Genomic DNA, 20,504 nt, shown 5'->3' on the forward strand with positions numbered 1-20,504 from the left:
TCCTGGTAATGTAATGTTTCTAAATAAAAATGTTCTACAAAAATTAAAAGCACTAATCAATCCACTGTTAACATCTTTGTATATAGCCCTCTAGTCCTTTAGCTATGTATAATATTACATAAAATAATGACTTTAAACAGAAATTGTTTGTTAATCTGTATTATTCTACCTTTGTTGAAAATATGACTTTTTTTGGAGATAGGTCCTTTTTATATAGTTCAGGCTAGCCTCAAACTTGAGGAAATTCTCCTGCCTCATCTTATAGATTACAGGTGTGCACCACCATGCTTGGCTGAAAATAAGACTTTTTAACGTCTGCATAGTGTAAGGATATATTCAGTCATAAGTGTAAGAATTAATTCAGTCATTTCCATTTTGGAACATATAAAGGTTGGCTCTAATAACATCTGTTACACTGAGTTGTTTTTATCTCTTGATATGATTATCTAAAAAATGGATTAAAAATTCTGAACATTTAAAATTAAATCAAAAATTCTGAACACGAAAAAATTGTTCAAGGGTGTTACTAAACTGCCATTGTGTTCCAATGACCTGCCTGCTTAGTGTTCTACCAGGACTACCCAAGTGAGGAGGCAAGAATGAAACAGAGATAAGCACTATGGCTAACCAAACTCAAACTTTTAAACCAATGGACATGAAACATAAACAATCAAGCTCTGAATAGCTTTTAGGATTTGTTTCAACTCTGATTACACACATAAGAACTCTGGAATTCTCCCAGATCCTCAAAGGCTTTAAACTCTTCTTAAGGGAATAATTAGTAGACATAAAACAGAAATTGATTATAGGGCCAATACCCTTCCCAAACTCCCTTAGTAATCAGTGGTTAGACGTGGCAGGAGAGTAGAGTTATAAAAGTTCTATGGGCAATCATGGAGTGAAGAACTACTTCACTGACAGGGTGGCAAGGAAGAAGACAAGGGGGAAAGTGGAAACAAGGTAGCTCATACAGTTCAGAACTCTGCCTCCAGTACAGAATTGTATTTTAAGATATGAATTATCCTTAATTAGCAAGAGTGAATTAAAAATGATGACATATTACTTTGTCTTCACTGAGACCAAGGAAAGAACACTGTACAATTTCCCACAATTAGCTTTCTTACCAAGCGATGCATAGGAACCTGGATTCAGGGCCCCTGCACCCAGCCGCCCACTTCGCACTGACTGTCCGGCTGCATGATGCGCCTTGGCACCAGCAGCAGCATTCACATCAATGTCACTTCGTGAACGCTGCAGGCTTCCTGGAAGTGAACTGGCTTTGTTGCTGCTCGCTGATACTATGAAAAAATAAGACAAAGGTAACCTATGTTATTGAAATCATTGCAAACCGTGTCAAACTTACACAAACATGAACCAGTCAATAAATAATCCATGATGACATATCATTCACAATCCATGATGACATGAAGCAGGGATCAAATGGGCAGTATAAAGTCAGAATGCCTCAGTTTCAATCTTTTTTTTTCTTGGTCTTTTTGAGACAGGGTCTCACCTTGCAGTTCAGGCTGCCCTTGACCTCTCTCTGTAGCGTAGACTGGTTTCGAACTTGCAACTATCCTCCCGCCTCAGTCCCCCAAGTGCTGGGATTACAGGTGTGCGCCACCACGCCTGGCAACAACTAAGTTTTGTGGGCAATTTTCCTTCTTTGTTTTTGACATAGTGGCAGGCTATGTAGTTCAGGATGGCCTTGAACTCACAATGATCCTTTTGCCTCAGCCTCCTGAGTGGTGAGACTACAGGCATGCACCACCGCACCCACGATTGTCTGCAATTTTCAATATTTTTGTCTCACTTTCATCTTCTACTGGGAGAAATTACCCATTTTGACTGTAAAATTCATAGAATTGTTTGGGAGATGAAGGATGCTCATGAATGACTTATGGAAATGAAGTACTCTAAGATAAATAACAGCAGCATTTTCTCTTTACTATCAGAAAAAGGCAAGAAAAACTAGTCCTGGTGTAGGGATACTCAAGAAAGTAATGGAGGTTCTGCCACTCTTAGGTAATGCAAGTTAAGTTATTAAATTTCTGAAATTTAGTTTTTCAGTTTTAATAAGTTCTACAAACTAAGTCATGACCCATGAATAGGTAGTGAGATCAGTGGAGTAGTTCATGACTAGCATGTGCAAGGAATGAAACAGAATAAGAGTGCATCATATGTAAGAGAAGTGCTTCACAGAACTTCCTGGCTCTGTGTGTGTGTGTGTGTGTGTGTGTGTGTATCTGTATTATAAATGTATAGCATTGGGTCACGATAATGATTTTCTCACTGTGTACCACATCAATATAGTTTTTCCTTTTTTTGTCTTTTTGAGAGACAGTTTCACTATGCAGTTCAGGTTGGCCTTGAACTCACTTTGTAGCCCAGGCTGGCCTTGAACTCATAGCAGTCCTTCTGCCTCAGCCTCCAAATGGTAGGTTTACAGGTATGTGTCACCTTGCCCAGACACATCAATATAGTTTAAAGGCTATTGGTTAGAAATAAAATAAGTTATAATTTTTACTTTAAAAGGCAATTACCTCTTCCAGCCACAGCTGATGGATTTGCCGTAGACCATTTGGAAGAAAAAGGGCGACTGCAAGGTAAAAAAAAAATGCTTTTAGTCAGAAGACTTAATTTACCAATACTAGTTTCCTGAACAGTTGAGAAACTTCTAGTTTTAATTTTTCTTTTAAAAATCACCTTAGAACAGTAGCTCTCAAGTACATATCAAATATTAGTGGTCTCTCAATTAGCTATAAGCGAAAATAAAGTAACTGGTAATGGATAAAGATGGTAAACTCTAGGGTAAGACTGGGTTGCTTTTATTCACTGTACTCAGCGCACATCATGTTGCCCATTGGGAGGACTTAATGTTAGCACAATCAACCACTTATGTCTTCAGATATTTTCCTTAGAAAGAAAAAGAGGTAGTGCCATTACTAGGCAACTCAGCATAACCAACGTCTCTCTCACCTAAGTCATAATGGTTGTGGCCATTAGCAAATTCATGCAATTCTCATGTAGTTAACACACTCTCCAGCCACAGTACTACTGTTATTGTGTGGGGCAACAAAAACAAGGCTAAGAACTACTGCTGAGGATAACATGCACGATTAGAGAATGTAGCAAAGCATCTTTTATCACTTCAAAGAGCCCACCACCTACTTTAACTTTTTAAAACTATACTTAATTACAATAGTACTCTGCAGCCCGTAGATAAAGATATATAACCAGAAAGTATATGCTTAAAAGGTCATGGAAAAAGAGAAGCAAAATTCCCAGAGAGATTAATTAATGACAGTCTATAGAAAGATATTCTCTTTTTTGGGTACCGGGAATCAAACTCAGGACCTTGCACTTGCCAGGCAGGTGCTTATGCTGCTGAGTTATATCCTCAGCCCCTAGAAAGATATTCTTTAAGTTACATTATTATAATGGTAAATTTCACAGTGGTTATTAAAGCCTCACATTATATTATTTTTTATAACTATTCTCAAAAACTACTATCCTTCTATATTAAGGTAGACTACTTCAATGTTCACAAGGTTTAAAGCAGTTTATTTTAAAGAAGTTATACTAGAGTGAAACAAAATATCTTCTTTGCTATTCAAGGTATGGTCAGTCTATGAACAAATAGCACTGACATTACACTAGAGTGTACACAAAGTGTGAATACTCAGGTCCAACCCTAAAACTACTGATTCAGATTCTGAATTTTAACATTATTGTCAGGTGATTCATATGGTCTTTAAAGTTTAAACAAAGTAAATAAAGAACAACCAAAAGCAAGAAAGGAAAAAAACAATGCAGGACTCATCTGAGGTGAGTAATTTATTACAAATTTAAAATACAAGTTTAGATAGAAGTTCAAATAAAAATTCAAACAGAAGTTCAGATATAACATTACTTCTACTGTAATTTTTCTGAAATCAGATATCATCTACTTTTATTTTTAAAACTGTAAGAAACTGAACTTTAATATCCACACTGCCTTGTGAGTACCCCTGTAAATTCTGCATCCTAGGTGCCTCACTTGCCTCCCCCTAATCCAAGTTTTGCACTGAACTGCAAGGTAACCAGGAATCTTAGTGGGGGCAGGGAAGGGCAGTTGGTTCCAAAGAGAAAAAAATTACAGACTTTAAATGGACATTTTGTGAGTTGCTCCTCCCTAAGGGAATCTGCAGATACAGGGCACAGGGCAAGAGGTTATGAAGGTAGACAGAGGGCCACTGTTAGGAAGCAGAAAAGGCATGAGAAATTTTAGAATCTCACAGATCTGGAGCAATAGAAGACACGGTTACCACTGCCAAAACAATACGGATTTGAAGTAGCAAATGATGTCACGATGAGGTGAGAGTTACAGAGCAGTGAGACACTAAATCATTTTGCCCTCTTGATAAGCTGTATAAAAGGACAGAAAGGAAAGTAGTGGAGCAGTAGTGCTTCCCAGACTCTACAGACATGAACATGAAGCAACAAAACATGGATTATCAAACTCTACCCAAAGAGAAGTAGTTAGGCTAGCATGTAATCTAACTCTTGAGATAACAATCCAAAGAAAGTAATGTGAATTACCACTTTTTTCAAAGCTTTAGGTGAAAACTAAGCAGAGCCAACTAATTTCCTATCATCTTTTTATGGAATTCTGTATCATTTTTGTTTTTGTTATTTTGTTTTTGTTCTTTTCTCTCTTCTCTTTAAAATTAAAAAAAAAAAAAAAAAGAATTTAAAGATTCAAGAAACTTTGGGGTATTGAGAATAGTTCAGTGATTATCACTTGTATGACCTTACTTGAGACTTTCTTGTGAGCTAGACGAAGATCTGTCTGATTGTGGAAGAGATGCTACACTGCCAGAACTCTTTAAGTAAGTTTGAAGACTTTTTTGATAGGACGGCTCAAGGGAATTATATAACGTTTCAGCTTCCCCTGGGAAGTGGTTTCTAAGACCCATATATGTCCTGCAAAAAGAAAGAGAAAAAAAAAAAGAAAAGGAAGAAAAGCACATAAAGTAATAGTGTTTTTACATTAGACTTTATCAGTAAAATATGCACATTTAAGAAAGATAAAGATGAACTCACCATTTTTTCATATATTCACTATGTGGCAGGTGAATGCTTTTTAAATTACCCATGTTCCAGTGGAAAAACCACAGGTCTTTTTTTTTTCTTTTTTGTAGTACTGTGAATCAAACCCAGGTCTTCACACTTTACTACATCCTAGCATCATTCAGTCATTCAATCATTCATTCACTCATTCATTCACAGACAGGGTCTAAGTTGCCAAGGTAGACTCAAACTTGCAGTCCTCCTGCCTCTTCCTCCCAAGTGCTAGATTACAGGTGTGACTATCACACTAGCCTTCCCTTCTTAATAGTTTCACACTTCCCTTCTTAATAGTTTCAACCAAGACAGCTGCATGTCTATAAAATATATCAAGATTCATGTATAGAGCTGTATATTTCCCACTAGCTGACTGCAGGCTTTTAAAAAAGTGATCTCAGTTCAAAACCTGGCTGTGCCACTTATATTTTATCAGGCCTTGAGGAAACCCCCAAATCTTCAGCTGCCATCTATGAAAGTAAAGCCACCTTTGTAAAATCACTTTAAGAATTAGAAAATAATGTATAACAAGTGCCTCACTCAACAGCAGATACCCAATACATATCAATAAATGACAGTTGCTTCTGTTTACAATAAAAGTAAATAGATTACGATGGAATAAGAATACTGATGATTACACAAATGACAATTTGAAGCAGGTTGTTAGATGTCTAGTATAGATACAATGGGTAAAATTAATGTTAATGTTACTAAAGAGCTCAGCAAGTATAGGACATGGGACATCTCTGATGTTTTCATTTTCTCTATATAATTCCTTTTAAAAACTGATCAATGTCTTTTTAACTCTCACAAAAGTATACTACAGACTTACTTTCTTGCCTCCACTCTGGCCTCAGCATCAGCATCATGAATTCCCTTCTTAATAGTTTCAACCAAGACAGCTGCATGTCTATAAAATATATCAAGATTCATATATAGAGCTGTATATTTTTTTTACCACAAATGATACTTAACTTTCACAGCAATCACAAAGGGGTAAGAGATGTAAAACTATTAGTGTACAATAATAAATCGAAGATTGCAGGATTTTCTAATAATCTTCCCCAAATATTTCATTCACATGTGATTGTCTTCTAGTAACCTTATCACTGTAAATCTGAAAATAATTTTTTTACAAAACCAAAATAATATATATACTATCTAAATTTGATATTCTAATGAATCAGAGGGAAAACTTTTTCTATGTAGTTCACTAACTCAGCACTGTAGAAAATGACTTGCTAAGAGTATGATATGAAACGATCTAAGTTGAATAATCAATGCCAACAAGAATTTAAGACCTGGAATTATTTCATGTGTAAACAACAAATTCTATTTTTTAAAAAATAAATTGAAGAGATTTAATAATTACCATGAAAATAGGAAATTAACATACTCAATATAAATGAAGGCTATCTCTGAAGCTTCAAACTTGAAAATAGTAAGAGACACAGCCATGTAAATAGCCAGTGACCATCTAGCTGCCCACATTTTCCCTTCCTTCATCTCAGAGTACATTAGAAAGTGCCCAGCACATTACCTGACCAATGACACCTGACAGCTGGTACACAGAAACTTTCCAAAATATATTTTTTTTTTAAAAAAACTTTCCTCTAATGGCAAGTTCTTTCTACGCTCTGTCTTAAACCATTCATTAGATGACTGACTGCAGTTCACAAAACCAATTCCACATGTAATTACTAAAGATACATTTTAAAATTTTTGTTCAGTTCCTCTTGGAGTATCTTATATATTCTACTTAAGGGACCTTCACCCACTATAAAAAGAAGAAAATCACACAAATCATAGCTGCAATAAGTAATAAGAGCACAATACCACAGCTTTAACAAAAAACCCAAATAAGTAATCTTTAAGTCAAAATATAAAACTAATACCATCAGCTTCTAAACAATCAGCGACAAATGGGGAGGGAGGGAGAAGAGGAAGAGGAAGGAGAAAGAGGTAATACATACCTTTCCAAAGAATGTGTCTGCCATTCTTGTAATAACAAATCTAAAAATTCAAATGAACGTCTGAAAAATAAAAGTTAAATGAATAACTTAATGGATTTAGAGACACATTAACACTCTTAATACTGTACTTTGTCCCCTGAAAGCATAAGACCCATTTTAGATATCTGAACTATGGAATACCTTATTTGAAGGATCCAATTATTCCTATGATAAATAGTTCAAATACTTTAAGAATTCCTCATAATTTTAACTTTAAAATTTTTGTTAAATGTAAAATTTAACAAACTTCATTAATTAGAAAAATTATTAAATATTTACTATTCACTAGACACCAAAGATATACGATGAGAAAGACATGATGATTAAGATCTTAAATATCTCCTTATATGACTTTAAATCAAGTTTATATACATTTTCTCCTAAGCCCTCTAGTTGTCAACTTCAAATATTTCATTCTTGTGCTCTTCTTCCTTGGGTGATAGTATACCTTTGTTTTTTTTCCTTCTTTTATTGACACTTTTTCTGCACTTACCTTTAAATAGCTGTTCATCTGGTTGGTGCTAATTTTGGCCTATTGCTCTTTGATAGTCTTTTCACTTCAGCAACACTATCTTTATTACCCAGCCCTGACTATCAGATATAACTCTCATGTGTACTATGAGATTAAATTCTCATATCTAGTCCTATTAGCAGTAGTACTGGTTCTTTGCCTCAGCTGTTAAATTGAAGATCTGATCAGTTAGGGATAACTACGCATCAGCAATAATTTCACATCAAATACTACATATAAAGGATTAAATACATTCTACCTTCTCAAATCCATTCTTCTTCTTCTTTTTTTTTTTCTTCTGGACGTGATACTGGGCATTTAATCTAGGGCTGTGCATGCCAGGTAAGCGCTCTATCTCTAAGCTATACCCCTATCCCTTTTTATTTTTTTGAGACAGGGTCTTACTAAGTTGCCCAGGCTAGCCTCCAACTTGCAATCCTACCTCAGCCTCCCGAGTACCTGGGGTTACAGGAATGTGCCACCACACCTGGCTTCAAATCCATTCTTTTAGCCCATATCATACACATCAGGAATCAAGAAACAGGAAGATTAAATTAATTAGCTCAAAGTGATAGAACTGAGACTTAAAAACCCTAACATTTGAATCTAGAGCTCACTATTTGAAGCCTCAGACACCATCTCATCCATACCCACTTATCAAATATCATTTCTACACATAAAATGTATCTTGAATTTACTAAATAAAATCTCCTTCAATTACTAAACACAAGCACAGGTAGAGTTCAAACTATGCCTTTCTCTTACATGAATTATAACAGCTCCTACTTAAATCAATGCTTCTCATTTTCCTTTTCAATCACTGTTCAGAGCTGGGGTAAAAACTAGGCTTGGATGACAACCTCTCATGAAAAGTCCTTAATTTTGGTCAATACTCCTACTATCTAAGTAGCAATGTCAAAATTACTCTTTATGACAGTCAACGCCCTCACAGTATGACTTTCCTTTACTCCCAACCCCACCTTCTCAACAGGCTGTTTTCCCACTGAAACCTATTGATCACATGTTCTGGCCTCAGCTGCCCATCCTGTGCAGCATGCAGAATAGCTTTGTATCTGGGCTTAGACTATATCCCACTCACTTCCCCCAGAGTTAACGGATTATTCCACATTTTAAGGCAATTCCAGGATGCATTTCCTCATCCTCGCTTCTCTATTATATTTCTATTTCTCCAACTACTATTTTTACAGTATTAGATCAGTAAACCTTTCCACACAGGGCCAGAAAATAAATATTTTAGGCTTTATGAACCAGGCAGTCTCTATGTCATATTTTTCCCATTTTTATTTTTTTATTTTTTGAGGCAGAGTCTTGCTATGTAGATGAGGCTGGCCTTGAACTCACAGCAATTCTTCTGCCTCAGCCTCTCAAGTGCTGGGCTTACAGGCATGCACCACCACACCCAGCTCTCCACTCCCTTTTTAAAACCACCCTTTAAAGTATGAAAAATATTCTTAGCTGATAGGTTTTACAAAAGTAACTTGTAGGCCAGATATAACCTGTATTGTATGCTGACTGTTGAAATGAGATGTGACTGAACAACCGTTGCTAAACTCTGAACCACTTAAAGGAAATACAATAATAATGTCTTACTCAGCTTTTATATATCATTCAAAATACTTAAATACATTTATCAAAACATTTAAATGGCCTGCCTTTCTTATAGATATTTATCAAAACATTTAAAGGGCCTGCCTATAATATTAAAAATTGTAGAAATCATAAAGAAAAAGAGAAAGACTGACTGACAGCCTTGATTTCACTATTTAGCCTGTTTCAAATACTAGGTTAAGTTTTACTAATGTGTATCTCATTTATTTCTCACATTTTATGGGCTTGCCATCATTAGCCTATTGACATATACAGACACTGAAGTTCACAGCAGTTACAAAGTCGCTTAAGGTGACAGATTCAGTCAGTGGCAGTTTAAAAACTCTAGCCCAGTCTGTCTCTACACTCTGAAAAACTGTCTCTACACTCTGAAAAACAAGGCAACCAGCAGCTGTGATAAACTAAAACTTAATGTGATAAAAACTGAGAAATATAAGTAGTCAAAAGAATTGTCTCATCCCTTATATTAAAAGAAAACCTTTATATTTTATCCCAAGGTAACTTTAAGAAATTAATGAAAATTTTTACAACAAACTAAGACTTGAACATTATTCAATAGTAAAGTTACACTAAAATTTTTTCCCCCAAAACTTACCTCCTCACAGGAACTGATTTTGATGTGCAATTGCTTGTTATTAAAGGGATAAGTCTGGGTACATGGGTATGCTGTAAAAGATGTTTCAGAAAAGGATGAAAAATACTGTGAACTTCATGTACTCCTTTCTTCTGTTTGCTTTATATTCAAGTAGTTATGTTCCAATAGGACAAAAACCACAAATCAGATTTTGAGAGAAATTGAGAAAATAGTAGTGACCAGGTAATTTCTAAAGGACATTTGTGAATGTAGTAACATATAGAGCAATGACAAATTAATCGTAGGACTGCAGAGAACTATTAGGCCAGTGTAGTTTAGGAGGCAGGGAGCATAAGAGGGACTGGGCATGAATCAATCATATTTTCTGAAGTGCCATGCCTACTGCTGGCAGAAAATATAAGCGTGTGTCATTCGAGCACATAATCAGAAATCTATATCCCTTACCATTGGAAATACATTCTGAAATGGTGATTTTTAACAAAACTTTATTCTAGCTAAGCCATGCCTCCCTAGAATTCAAGCAGAAGTTCAACAGATACAACCTTCTGACTTCAATTAGTAATTCTTTTGCTCTTCTTTAGTGAAGCATACACTAAGAAGTTCATAATCCATACAGAATAAAACAGTAATCTAAACATGTATATCTAATACCTTAAATCTTCTATTTTTCTTCCAAGCTAATGGTATAGGCGGGTCACTGAAGAAGCAAGCTCTGAGATAAAGTTTAGTACACAAAATACTTACTAAGAATATCCTTGGGATCACTATCTATGGAAGGGAGGAGAAGAAAATGAATGAACAAAGGAAGATGATGAACTGTGATAAGAACCAGAATATCTTCGTCCAAAGCCACCAGGGAGCTGTGGAGCTAAAAGAATCCTTTAGAGTACTCTTAAATTGGTCCAAGATGGTCAAACCTTTATATTTCCACATCAGTTACTGGATTGTGACCATATTAGGAGGGATGGAGACCATGGAAAAGGCAGCTCTATGAAGTTGAAGCAATCCTTAAAGAGACTGGAACTGAAGACTGTCTACCAATAATGTTCCCAGCTTTAAGGAGACAAGTCTTTCATTGAAGGAAAATGTGTACAAGACATCAGTGTCTGCCACAGCTAAACCAAAATGGGAAAAACTTGTTTTCAGCAATAAGAGAAGTTAAGTTAATTCCCAATAGACCTGAAGCTGTTCAAGATGAGATTAATGCAAGAGTGTGTGCAGACCAATTAATTATCCAACTGCTACATTCAGTATGGAAGGGTGATGAGGACCTGCTCCCTATCACATCCAAAAGAGCCCATTGCCCACACATTACTACGGCGATAAAGCACATGCAGAACCCCCAGCCACACTATACTATATAGCAGATCTCACCTACCATTACCACTACCCTCCTTTCTGCTCATAAATCCCCCTCCCCAAAATTCCCAAAATCCTACTGCTAGACTAATCACATTCATGACAGTAGCAAAGATGCAGAGAGAGTACTAACCTAAATACTACTATATTACATTTGGGAAGAAGTTACCCTTACAACTACAGATGAAAACATCCAACCACATACCAAGTCAGAATAATTTAGACTTTATTAATTTAAGCTGACAACTAAAAAAAAGTTCTCTAAAGTTAAAAGGAAAGCAATCTAAAGTAGTCCTCTGAGAAACAAATCAAACAGAAAACAGGAGATAATTTTTTAAAAACCTATTTAATTTTTATTTTTGTAAAGGTGATAACATATAAATAACAAAAAATAAATAACATGAGAACATTTTATATAAAATGAGCAATTTAAAAACAAAGTACAAAGCCTGAGAATGGCAAAATGAACACTGTCAAACAAAATTTAAATTTTCCTAAGAACACGTATAACTAGACAAAGGAATAGGAAATTACCCAAGAAATGATAAATGATATTGAGGATGTCAGAAACTATATAAAAGATGGAAAACCTGAGCAAATAAGACGGAGTCCAAGTAAAGAAATGATTCATGAACAATAAAATATTTAAGGAAATAAAATATTTAAGGATGATTCATTCTAATCAGAAATCCTTATCACCTGTATAGGAGTAATATTAATGAAAGAAAAACCAGAACTTCTACAGGAAACTCCTCACACTAAGGAACTATGGAACAAGCATTTGAAGGGTTGTTTTGTTGCTGTTTTGCTATAAAAGAATCAAATAATATCTCATTTCCTAAAAACATCAAAGAGTTAAGAAAACAATTTTGTAGGATAAGAGAAGTATATCTAAAGTTCAAAAATCAAGTTTTGTTTTTTGAGACAAGGTCTTGCTATGTAGCTCAGACTGGCTTCAAACTTGCAGCAACCCTCCTGCCTGAGCCTCCCAAGTGCCAGAATTACAAAAGTGTGCCACCACACCCTGCTCGCAGTCAAATTTTTTAGTTCAGTAAGGTAAAAAGAAAAAAAAAAATTGTTTCAAAATATGCAAAGATGAAAACTGAAAAACACAAAAACAAAACAAGAACGACCCAAAGCAACTAAAAAATGGAAAAGGAGAGGATAACTACAATTCCAGTCAGTGAAAATTAAAATATGCTTTGTTAAAATGTGATTCACTGGTTAAGGGGGAAAAAAGACATAAATAAGGTACATATATACACTTTTTAAAAGAGACAGAGGATTAAACAACAAAGGTTTTGTTCCTGACACTGACAAAGAATAAGGAACTTCTGAGTAACAACAACAAAAAAGAAATGGGTAAAAAGCACAATGAACAGCAAATAGAAAATGAGAAAAATATTTTAAGGTGACAACAGTTAAAAACTCTGACTAAAAAGTACTTATGTAGGTATAAACAAATACTAAAACATTTATAAAGGTACAAATTAGAAATATGGAAAAGAATAACCTAAATGGATAGAGTGATCAGTAATAGAACAGCAAACTTCAAGGGAAGAGACTAGTGTTTTGAATTCTACTCTGACTATCCTCAAATTATGATGAGAAATATTATGACTTTGCCTGTGCATTTACTGCTGTCTGTGACATCTGTGATTACACACATGTATATGTACATATATATGTACACACATACATGTATTATATTCCATATTCAAGCATTTTTATTTTGTAATCTTTTGTATTTTTTACATTTATAATGACCATATGTTGCTTTTATTATCAGAAAAATAATTCAAAAGCATTTCTTCCTTTGGGGTTAAAAAATACAAATGACTTACTTAAGTATACTGAGGGTGGGAAAGGGAGACAAACCTACCCGAATGATGAATCTGATTGCTGCACATCCAGAAGTTGCCATGACTTTTGCACTATTGGGGACAAGGTTAAAAAGTGTAGGTACAATAGCTTCAGCGCCATGGTCAAACTTGTTTCCCAAAACTGTTGAAAGATGGCTACAAAGGAAGACAAAATGTATTTTTAATAGTTTAATATTAAATATAGGTAGAACGATATATTTTTAGAATACTCTAACTGAATTAACTCAAGAAATTTATTTTAATTAGTTCTAGTGGTAGAAGAATAATGAAATACTATATATATCCTTCATTTTATCATCCTTTTACTGGCTAACCCAATGATGAAATTTGACACTTTTCTTATCACAAATACTCCCTGATATTGCTGGGGTAGGGCTTCACAATTCATGATTGAAAATATAATTCTATCATATGATAGTAGGGTGATCTTAAGGGCAACTGTTTTCTTTTTCCAAATTTGTAGTTAAACAGTATGATTAATAGTATGATTATTTGTATGATTTTAGTTAAAACATTTAGGAAGAGCTGGGTGTGGTAGCGCATGTCTCTAACACCAACACTCAGGAGGCTGAGGCTGTAGGATTGCCTTGAGTTTGAGGCCAACATGCGCAACACAGTGAGTTCAAGGCCAGCCTGAACTAGCACATAGCAAGACCCTACTTTACATAAATACACACACACACGCACACACATGTGTGTGCATACAAACACACACACAGGAAGGATGCTGCAATCACAGTTCTGACAAAGCTCGCAGTATTAGTCAATTTCAATATAATTACGGTGTATCTTACTTAAAATATATGGTTGGGATAGAGTTAGTTCCCAAAATCCAGGTTTCTGATTAAGGGAGGTTCTCAGACTCAGACCTATTTTTTAATGTTCAGTTATGATTTTCCCATGTCCCAATTCACAGGCCAAAAGGAATCTCTAGTCAAAATAACAGGGAAGTGCCACTTGTGCCTGGAAGTTATAGGGTTGTTGTTTTTTTGTCTTTTTGAGACAGGGTCTCGCTGTGCAGTTCAGGCTGGCCTTGAGCTCACTTTGTAGCCCAGGCCGGCCTCAAACTCGCAATGATCCTCCTGACTCAGCCTCCAGAGTGCTGGGATTACAGGCATGTGCCACCAGGCCCGGCTGTAGTATTCTTTAGAGTGTGAGTTCTGTCTGGGCAGGGAGTGAATATTCCGGGGAATCAGCTTAATTTTTATGTTTGGTGGGGGAGATGGGGTCTAGAGGAGTCTTATACTTCAAAACTGGATTAGTATTATTCCTCCTACACGATGTCCTTCTGGGGTCTCCGCTGAATGCCATAGCCAAGGTTTGTCCATTTTGGATAGTCAGATCTGGAACCTCTCTCAGCCCTAAATGAGCTCTGGGAATTGTTTATAGCTCCCAGGCAGTGGTTCTTTCTCCTTCTCAAGGGGTTACACTTTTCATACACCAGTGTGCAAGATTCATGGGATCATACAGATATCTGTAGCTCTTTTTCTGTGTATCTCTCTTTTCTCCAGTATTCTGTGGTGGAGATTTTGGTCACCTCAGCCTTCTTAAGTTCTAATCTCTATGTCCTTAACTCAGTAAGCCTGCCTTGCTCTGCTCAGGTTTCCCGTGTTTCTCCATGGTCCAAAGTGCTACCACAGGTCAAAGTTTGGTGACAACCATAGTATGTATTCCACTATGTATTATTTGGAAACACTTGTTATGTATTTTGTCTAGTTTTCTAGTCCTGTTTTATTTTTCAAGATTACATTTTATGGTTTTGTGTATCTAGACTTACTAGATCATTCTGGCATACTGACATACCTTGCAATTTTGCCAAAGTTCCTCAATTATAATAAATCATCTGTAGATTCCCTTGTGGCTTTTTTGTATGCGTAATTACATCATCTGTTAATAATGGGAGTTCTGTTCCCTGCAATCCTCATAGATTTTATTGTGCTCACCCTTTTCTGTTCCGACTCAGAACATTCAATGCAATACTATAGTACTACTTTCAATACAATACAATATTGGTAATAGGTACCCTTCATTTTTCTCTGAAGACAGCTGTTCTCTATCTTCAAAGGAATGCTTACATGAGAACATATACAACAGTAGTATTTAGAGGTTGGGCTACTGGTGAATGGAATTTAAGTATTTTACCATACTTATATTGTAGAAGACTATAAACACTTAGATTTTCATAAGTTAATGATGCATGTTACCATTCCCAAATAATTTGCTAAAATATCAGAAAGAGTATGTAATAACTAAATTAGTAACGAGAAACGTGAATATAGTTAGTTTCTAAATCCATTCATTTTCTTCTTAAACTGACAAAGTTGATTAAAAATCTACTCTGACCAGCAGTGGCAAACCTATGACGTGTGCTGCAGCGGGCTATTTGTATCACTGAAAGTGCTAAAAGGTTTGCCATCACTGGCTTATGGTAGAAAGTTATGAAAGATTTTTTTATAATCACACAAATCTTTATATATAAAAAATTTATTTTTGAAACATATGTGCTTTTTTGGGGTTATCCTGTTACCACTTTGCTTAGTACTGCTAAATCGAAGAATACGATATTTATTCATAAAAAATAATTATCATGAAAGAAACATACTTACGCTACAGTAATGCAAGCTTCTCGAACCACTTGGGATCTAAGATCCTTAGCTGATAGTTTAAGTGCTCCATCCAACAAGCGTAAATGTTGGAAAAAGCAATCATACTGTGCAGCTCCAGCAACGAGCAGTGATCGAATTTTCTTAAGCTAACATAAAGAGAATTTTCATTACTGACATAAAAGGTGCAGTGAAAAAGAAAAAGAATGCAACCTAAAAACCATACTCAAGGGGCTGGGGATTTAGCTCAGCGGCAAAAGCGCCTGCCTGGCAAGCGCAAGGTCGTGAGTTCGGTTCCTGGTACCGGAGAAAAACCAAAAAAAAAATAAAAAAAATAAAAAAAATAAAATCATACTCAAATTCAAAAAATACAACATTTATATGTCATTATGTTTAGCACTAAGTGTATTTTGTAAATAAACAAAAAACCTAAGAAGAGTACAGACTTATAGGTATAGAGTACAAATAGGTATAAATATAGGTAGGTATAATATATAATATATAGGTATATATGATATATATAATATACATGAGTTAAAGTTTTGAGACAGTCTTTAAAATTATGATAAACATAATTAACACAGAATTTACCATTTAATTAGGTTAAGGTATACACTCTAGTGGCATTAAGTACATTCACAATGTTGTACAACCATCACCGTTATCTACTAAGGCAACCTAATTTTAAGGGGGCCAATTTTAGAAACTCTGTCCCAAAATAAGTTTTGTATTTTTAGTTTTGTTGTACAACAAAGTACAATATCAAAATGATGGTGCATCATTATGTCTATACGTTAATGTTATCACACTTTGTGAAGCAAATGGTTGCTCTCTCTCTGTCCCTAGATACATATTACATATCTACATTACTTACTAAAACATAATGCTAAAGGTAAACAAATATAGTTTGCTAAAATGCTAAAATGCTAAACAAATATAGCTGTTAAATGTTTCCAATAAAACATCTTAGTATATAACTGCTAAAGGTTTTCAAATAAAAACAAAAGCATAAACAATAAATTTTCAAAAGAGATACAGGTACACATCTTGCTCAAGCATATTCAGAAACTAAGTTTATTTAACATGCTCATTATACATAATATCACATTTAACTCAGATTTTCTAAGTTTTAAAATAGACCTATCTTTGAAGTTAAATTAGATGGATTAAAGATGTGAATATGAAAACAGTGACAGGCACATTCCAAATGATAAGAAATACACACTATTTCCCCTCATGAGAGGGACAAATAATTTGTAAAACTAGATAGAATACAGTACTAGACAGAAAACATGTTCTCAAAAAATGCAAATAAAATCATAAGTTACTAAAATCTTTCTTCAAAATATTTTGGTTGCACCTAAAATAAAACTGTACCTATTCTTTACCCAACAACCTACACTTTAGAATCTAACCTATACACTATTGTTACAAATGTATGCAAGGACATTTATCACACTGTTAAAATGAAAATAAATAAAAAACAACTTTAAATCATCAAATTGAAAATAGTTTAATAAATTACCCGTACAGATATTGAGCTGAAGAAAATATATACATACTGGTGTGCATTCAATAAATATCTAAGCAACAATTACATATCTGACATCTATACCAGATGTACTGAATAGATATTTTTTTAAGGAAAAAAAAAGCAAGTTACTAAGTAAGATAGCTAGTATGATCTCATTTTTATAAAAGGGATCAGAGACAGGAGAAACTGCTTATTTTATCATTTATGTTTCACTGTATATACATAGGAAAGAATATACTCTAGGACTTGTCTCAGAACCGAAGAACATGAAACATATTTAACAAATCTGGAGCAGTATCTTTTTTCTGTTAAAAATATTCTTTGTTAAACATTTTAAGATATGCAGAATTTCCAACATGGAGAAGATGAAAAATGACCTTGTGTATATAGAGTCACAAAAACATGTCTGTCAAAATGCCCTATTTGATTTGATTTTTATGACTGGCCAGACCAGAAGCTATAAGAGCAGAAGTGGCCCTTGAAACAAAAAACTTTCTCTGCCTTCTTGCAAATGAACTCTGAGGTACTCATTTAGCATGTCATGTAAATTTGACAAACTTGAAAAACAAAATAAAATATATAGTCTGCTGTAAATAAAAACATTATTTAAAATATTATCAAATATTTTCTTCAAGTAACAGGATAAATAAAATATTCTTAACCTGTTTATTCTTTTAAATCATGAGTAGAAAATACTCATCACACTCATGATTAAGAAAAAGCTAGATAAATGGACACAAAGTGTTGTGAAATTATGTCAATTCTATGCAAATATTGAGATTCTATGAAAAATGAACTGTTTTACTGGTAAATCTTCTATGATTCGAAGATGATGCTAATAAGCAACTATGTAACTACACAGGCAGGCCAAGCTCACACTTTCTAGTCAGTCAACAAACAGGATAAATGAAAAGGCTCCCAAATGGGTTGAACAGGCACCACCTGAATGGCAAAATAAGAAACAAACAAACAAACCTGACCCTAAATCAGAAAATGCCCTTTATTGCAATGTGTTTTCCAGAAAGAAATATTGCCTATCAGACTATCTGATTACTACTGAATTTCCATATTTCTTAAGAGAAACATTAGAAACGAGAAAAATAAAAAACTTACTGCATTGGCACGCTGATCCCAGTCATGTTTGTCATCTGACAAAATTTCCCTGATTTTATTTAAGGTTTCTTCAAGTTCTCGACTAGAATAGATCTTAAAGAAAAGATTCATAACTATAACAATACATCTTGCTGTGAACAATACCAAAATTATGCCCTATGTTTAAAATAATCTTTCATGTAGTAAGGCTATTTCTCACTCTAGCACCATTTTTTAAATGAAGAATACACTATAGACAATAAAATAAATGTTTTTATTTCTTGTGAGTTATCTATCTCTCTTGCTATTACGCTCCATGAATAACCTCAAATATATTCTTATATGGCTTTAAAATTTAAAAATAAGATGCAAATGTGCAAGAATAAAAATAGGCCTAACTTCTTAAAAACTGCATTCATATACTTAGTATACAATATTGTCACGGGCAAATGTAAATTACTTTTCCTCTTTTCTCCTCTGTTATGATAGACTATAGTCAGGCAAGCTACATGCTTTGGTTCCTCTGGAGTCAACTATTTGCTAAATAGTTAGATATATACCACAATCATTCATTCATTCATTTAAGAAATATTCACATGACAGGGATATACCATGCTAGGCATTAGGAAGACTATGATGAGCAAAAATAGACATAAAAAATTGGTCACTGCTTTATGAACCTTACAGTGTAATTAGAGATTTTTAAAAAATCAACAATATAGACTATAAAATTACAAATAGTAAGTACTACAAGGAAAAATAAATATATTTATTAGGGGTAGAAAGGTCGATCTAGTTAGTAAAGTCAAGCTAGAGCTAAGCGCTAAAGGATGAGCAGGACATTATTTTACAAAGTGAAAAGACATTTGCTTTCAGTGAATAGTAAATATCATGTACAAAGGCTCTTTGACACACAGAAACTAAAAGTCTGTAGTGCAGGAATAAAGACTGCAAAGGAGAAAAGAAAAAAAGCCAAGGACCCCACGCCCAAGACAATTAGCGTACAGTATCACTACACCACAGGTGAGGTTCAGAGGTGGGCACGTGACTTAAATCTGCTTAACTAAAATGAACCCCAACAGTCTACAGAATCAGTTGGAGAAGAGGCAGAGGATAGTGAAGGTACTGAGGCTGAAAACAGCTACAGCCTAATCCTGACCATGAGAGAAGACACTGCAGAGGACTTAGAAAGGAAAGGTGGAAAGAAGCAAAGTCCCAGTGATAGCATGTGAGTTCCTTCATCAAACAGTCTTACTGACTTCCTTCAATAGCTCAAGTGAGAGAGAGAGTGAGAAAAGAGAAAGACAAAGGGAAAAAGCATGAGATAAGGCTGAAGAGGTAGGGTTCTTGGAAGTTTCCAAGTTAGCTCTTTCCTGCCTCTAAGCTGCCCTTCAAAATATACTTTCTTCCATTTTCCAGAAAAAAAGAGACACCCCTCCTGTCCTGATCTTATTGTAACATGCTGCACTGGAATACAAGCAGGGCTTCTTGTCTACCAATAAGGAGAAAAAGGGTCAACTCAAAAAACTTATCTTAGTAAGGAATACATAACTTTTTAAACATTTTTAGGGGGTATACAAAGCAAAGGAAGTTTAAAGATCACTAAGGAAGTAGTTGTAGTCTAATGAATCTAGGTTTCTGATTTTTCTAATGGATTAAGTAATGGTTTTTCACATAAAGAAACTTGTACAGCAGGGCATAATGGAACATGCCTATAATCCCAGCACTTACCAAAACTGAGTCAGGAGGGATTGCAAATTTAAGCCCAGTCTGGGCAATTTAGTAACTTAGACACCATCATAAAATTTTACAAATGGAAAAAAAGGGGGGTGGGTGGGTTGCAGATGTAGCTCAAGGATAGACAGCCCCTCAGTTTAATCCCCAGTAGCCCCACAAAGCAATACTAGAATAAGTTTTTGAAGTTATGGTAAGTTTTGGATTATGATTCCAATTTCACACAGCTTTAGTTTGAGACACCTATAAAACACTGAAAAGGAGAGGTCAAACAAATAATCACAGGGGATAAATTTCTCAGTGTCCAAGAGAACTCTGACTGGGGATAAACTCGATGTTATCTGTATAAAAGTGGGAAGTGAAGCCATGGATTTGAAGATGGTGACTCAGTAAGAAAATGGAGAGACGACACGGCCCAGAGGTAATCCACAAGAAATTCTAATACT

The 20,504-nt window shown here is 34.8% G+C and overlaps 1 protein-coding gene across 18 annotated transcripts in view; it reads right to left on the reverse strand.

The window, feature by feature from the left end:
- Clasp2 (cytoplasmic linker associated protein 2) overlaps positions 1–20,504 on the reverse strand; it is a 189,513-nt gene that overhangs the window by 93,624 nt on the left and 75,385 nt on the right. For all 18 annotated transcript variants that reach the window (XM_013513734.1, XM_005383646.2, XM_013513738.1 and 15 more), the window contains 9 exons: positions 18,346–18,438; positions 15,702–15,847; positions 13,095–13,230; positions 9,854–9,924; positions 7,080–7,139; positions 5,939–6,016; positions 4,798–4,965; positions 2,544–2,599; positions 1,125–1,298 (listed from right to left, as the gene is read on the reverse strand). In XM_013513734.1, coding sequence (XP_013369188.1) covers positions 1,125–1,298; positions 2,544–2,599; positions 4,798–4,965; positions 5,939–6,016; positions 7,080–7,139; positions 9,854–9,924; positions 13,095–13,230; positions 15,702–15,847; positions 18,346–18,438 — 982 coding nt within the window. The remainder of the gene's footprint in view (positions 1–1,124; positions 1,299–2,543; positions 2,600–4,797; positions 4,966–5,938; positions 6,017–7,079; positions 7,140–9,853; positions 9,925–13,094; positions 13,231–15,701; positions 15,848–18,345; positions 18,439–20,504) is intronic.

Source organism: Chinchilla lanigera, unplaced genomic scaffold (assembly GCF_000276665.1).
Source record: "Chinchilla lanigera isolate Chin_1 unplaced genomic scaffold, ChiLan1.0 scaffold00020, whole genome shotgun sequence".
NCBI classification, from domain to species: Eukaryota; Metazoa; Chordata; class Mammalia; order Rodentia; family Chinchillidae; genus Chinchilla; species Chinchilla lanigera.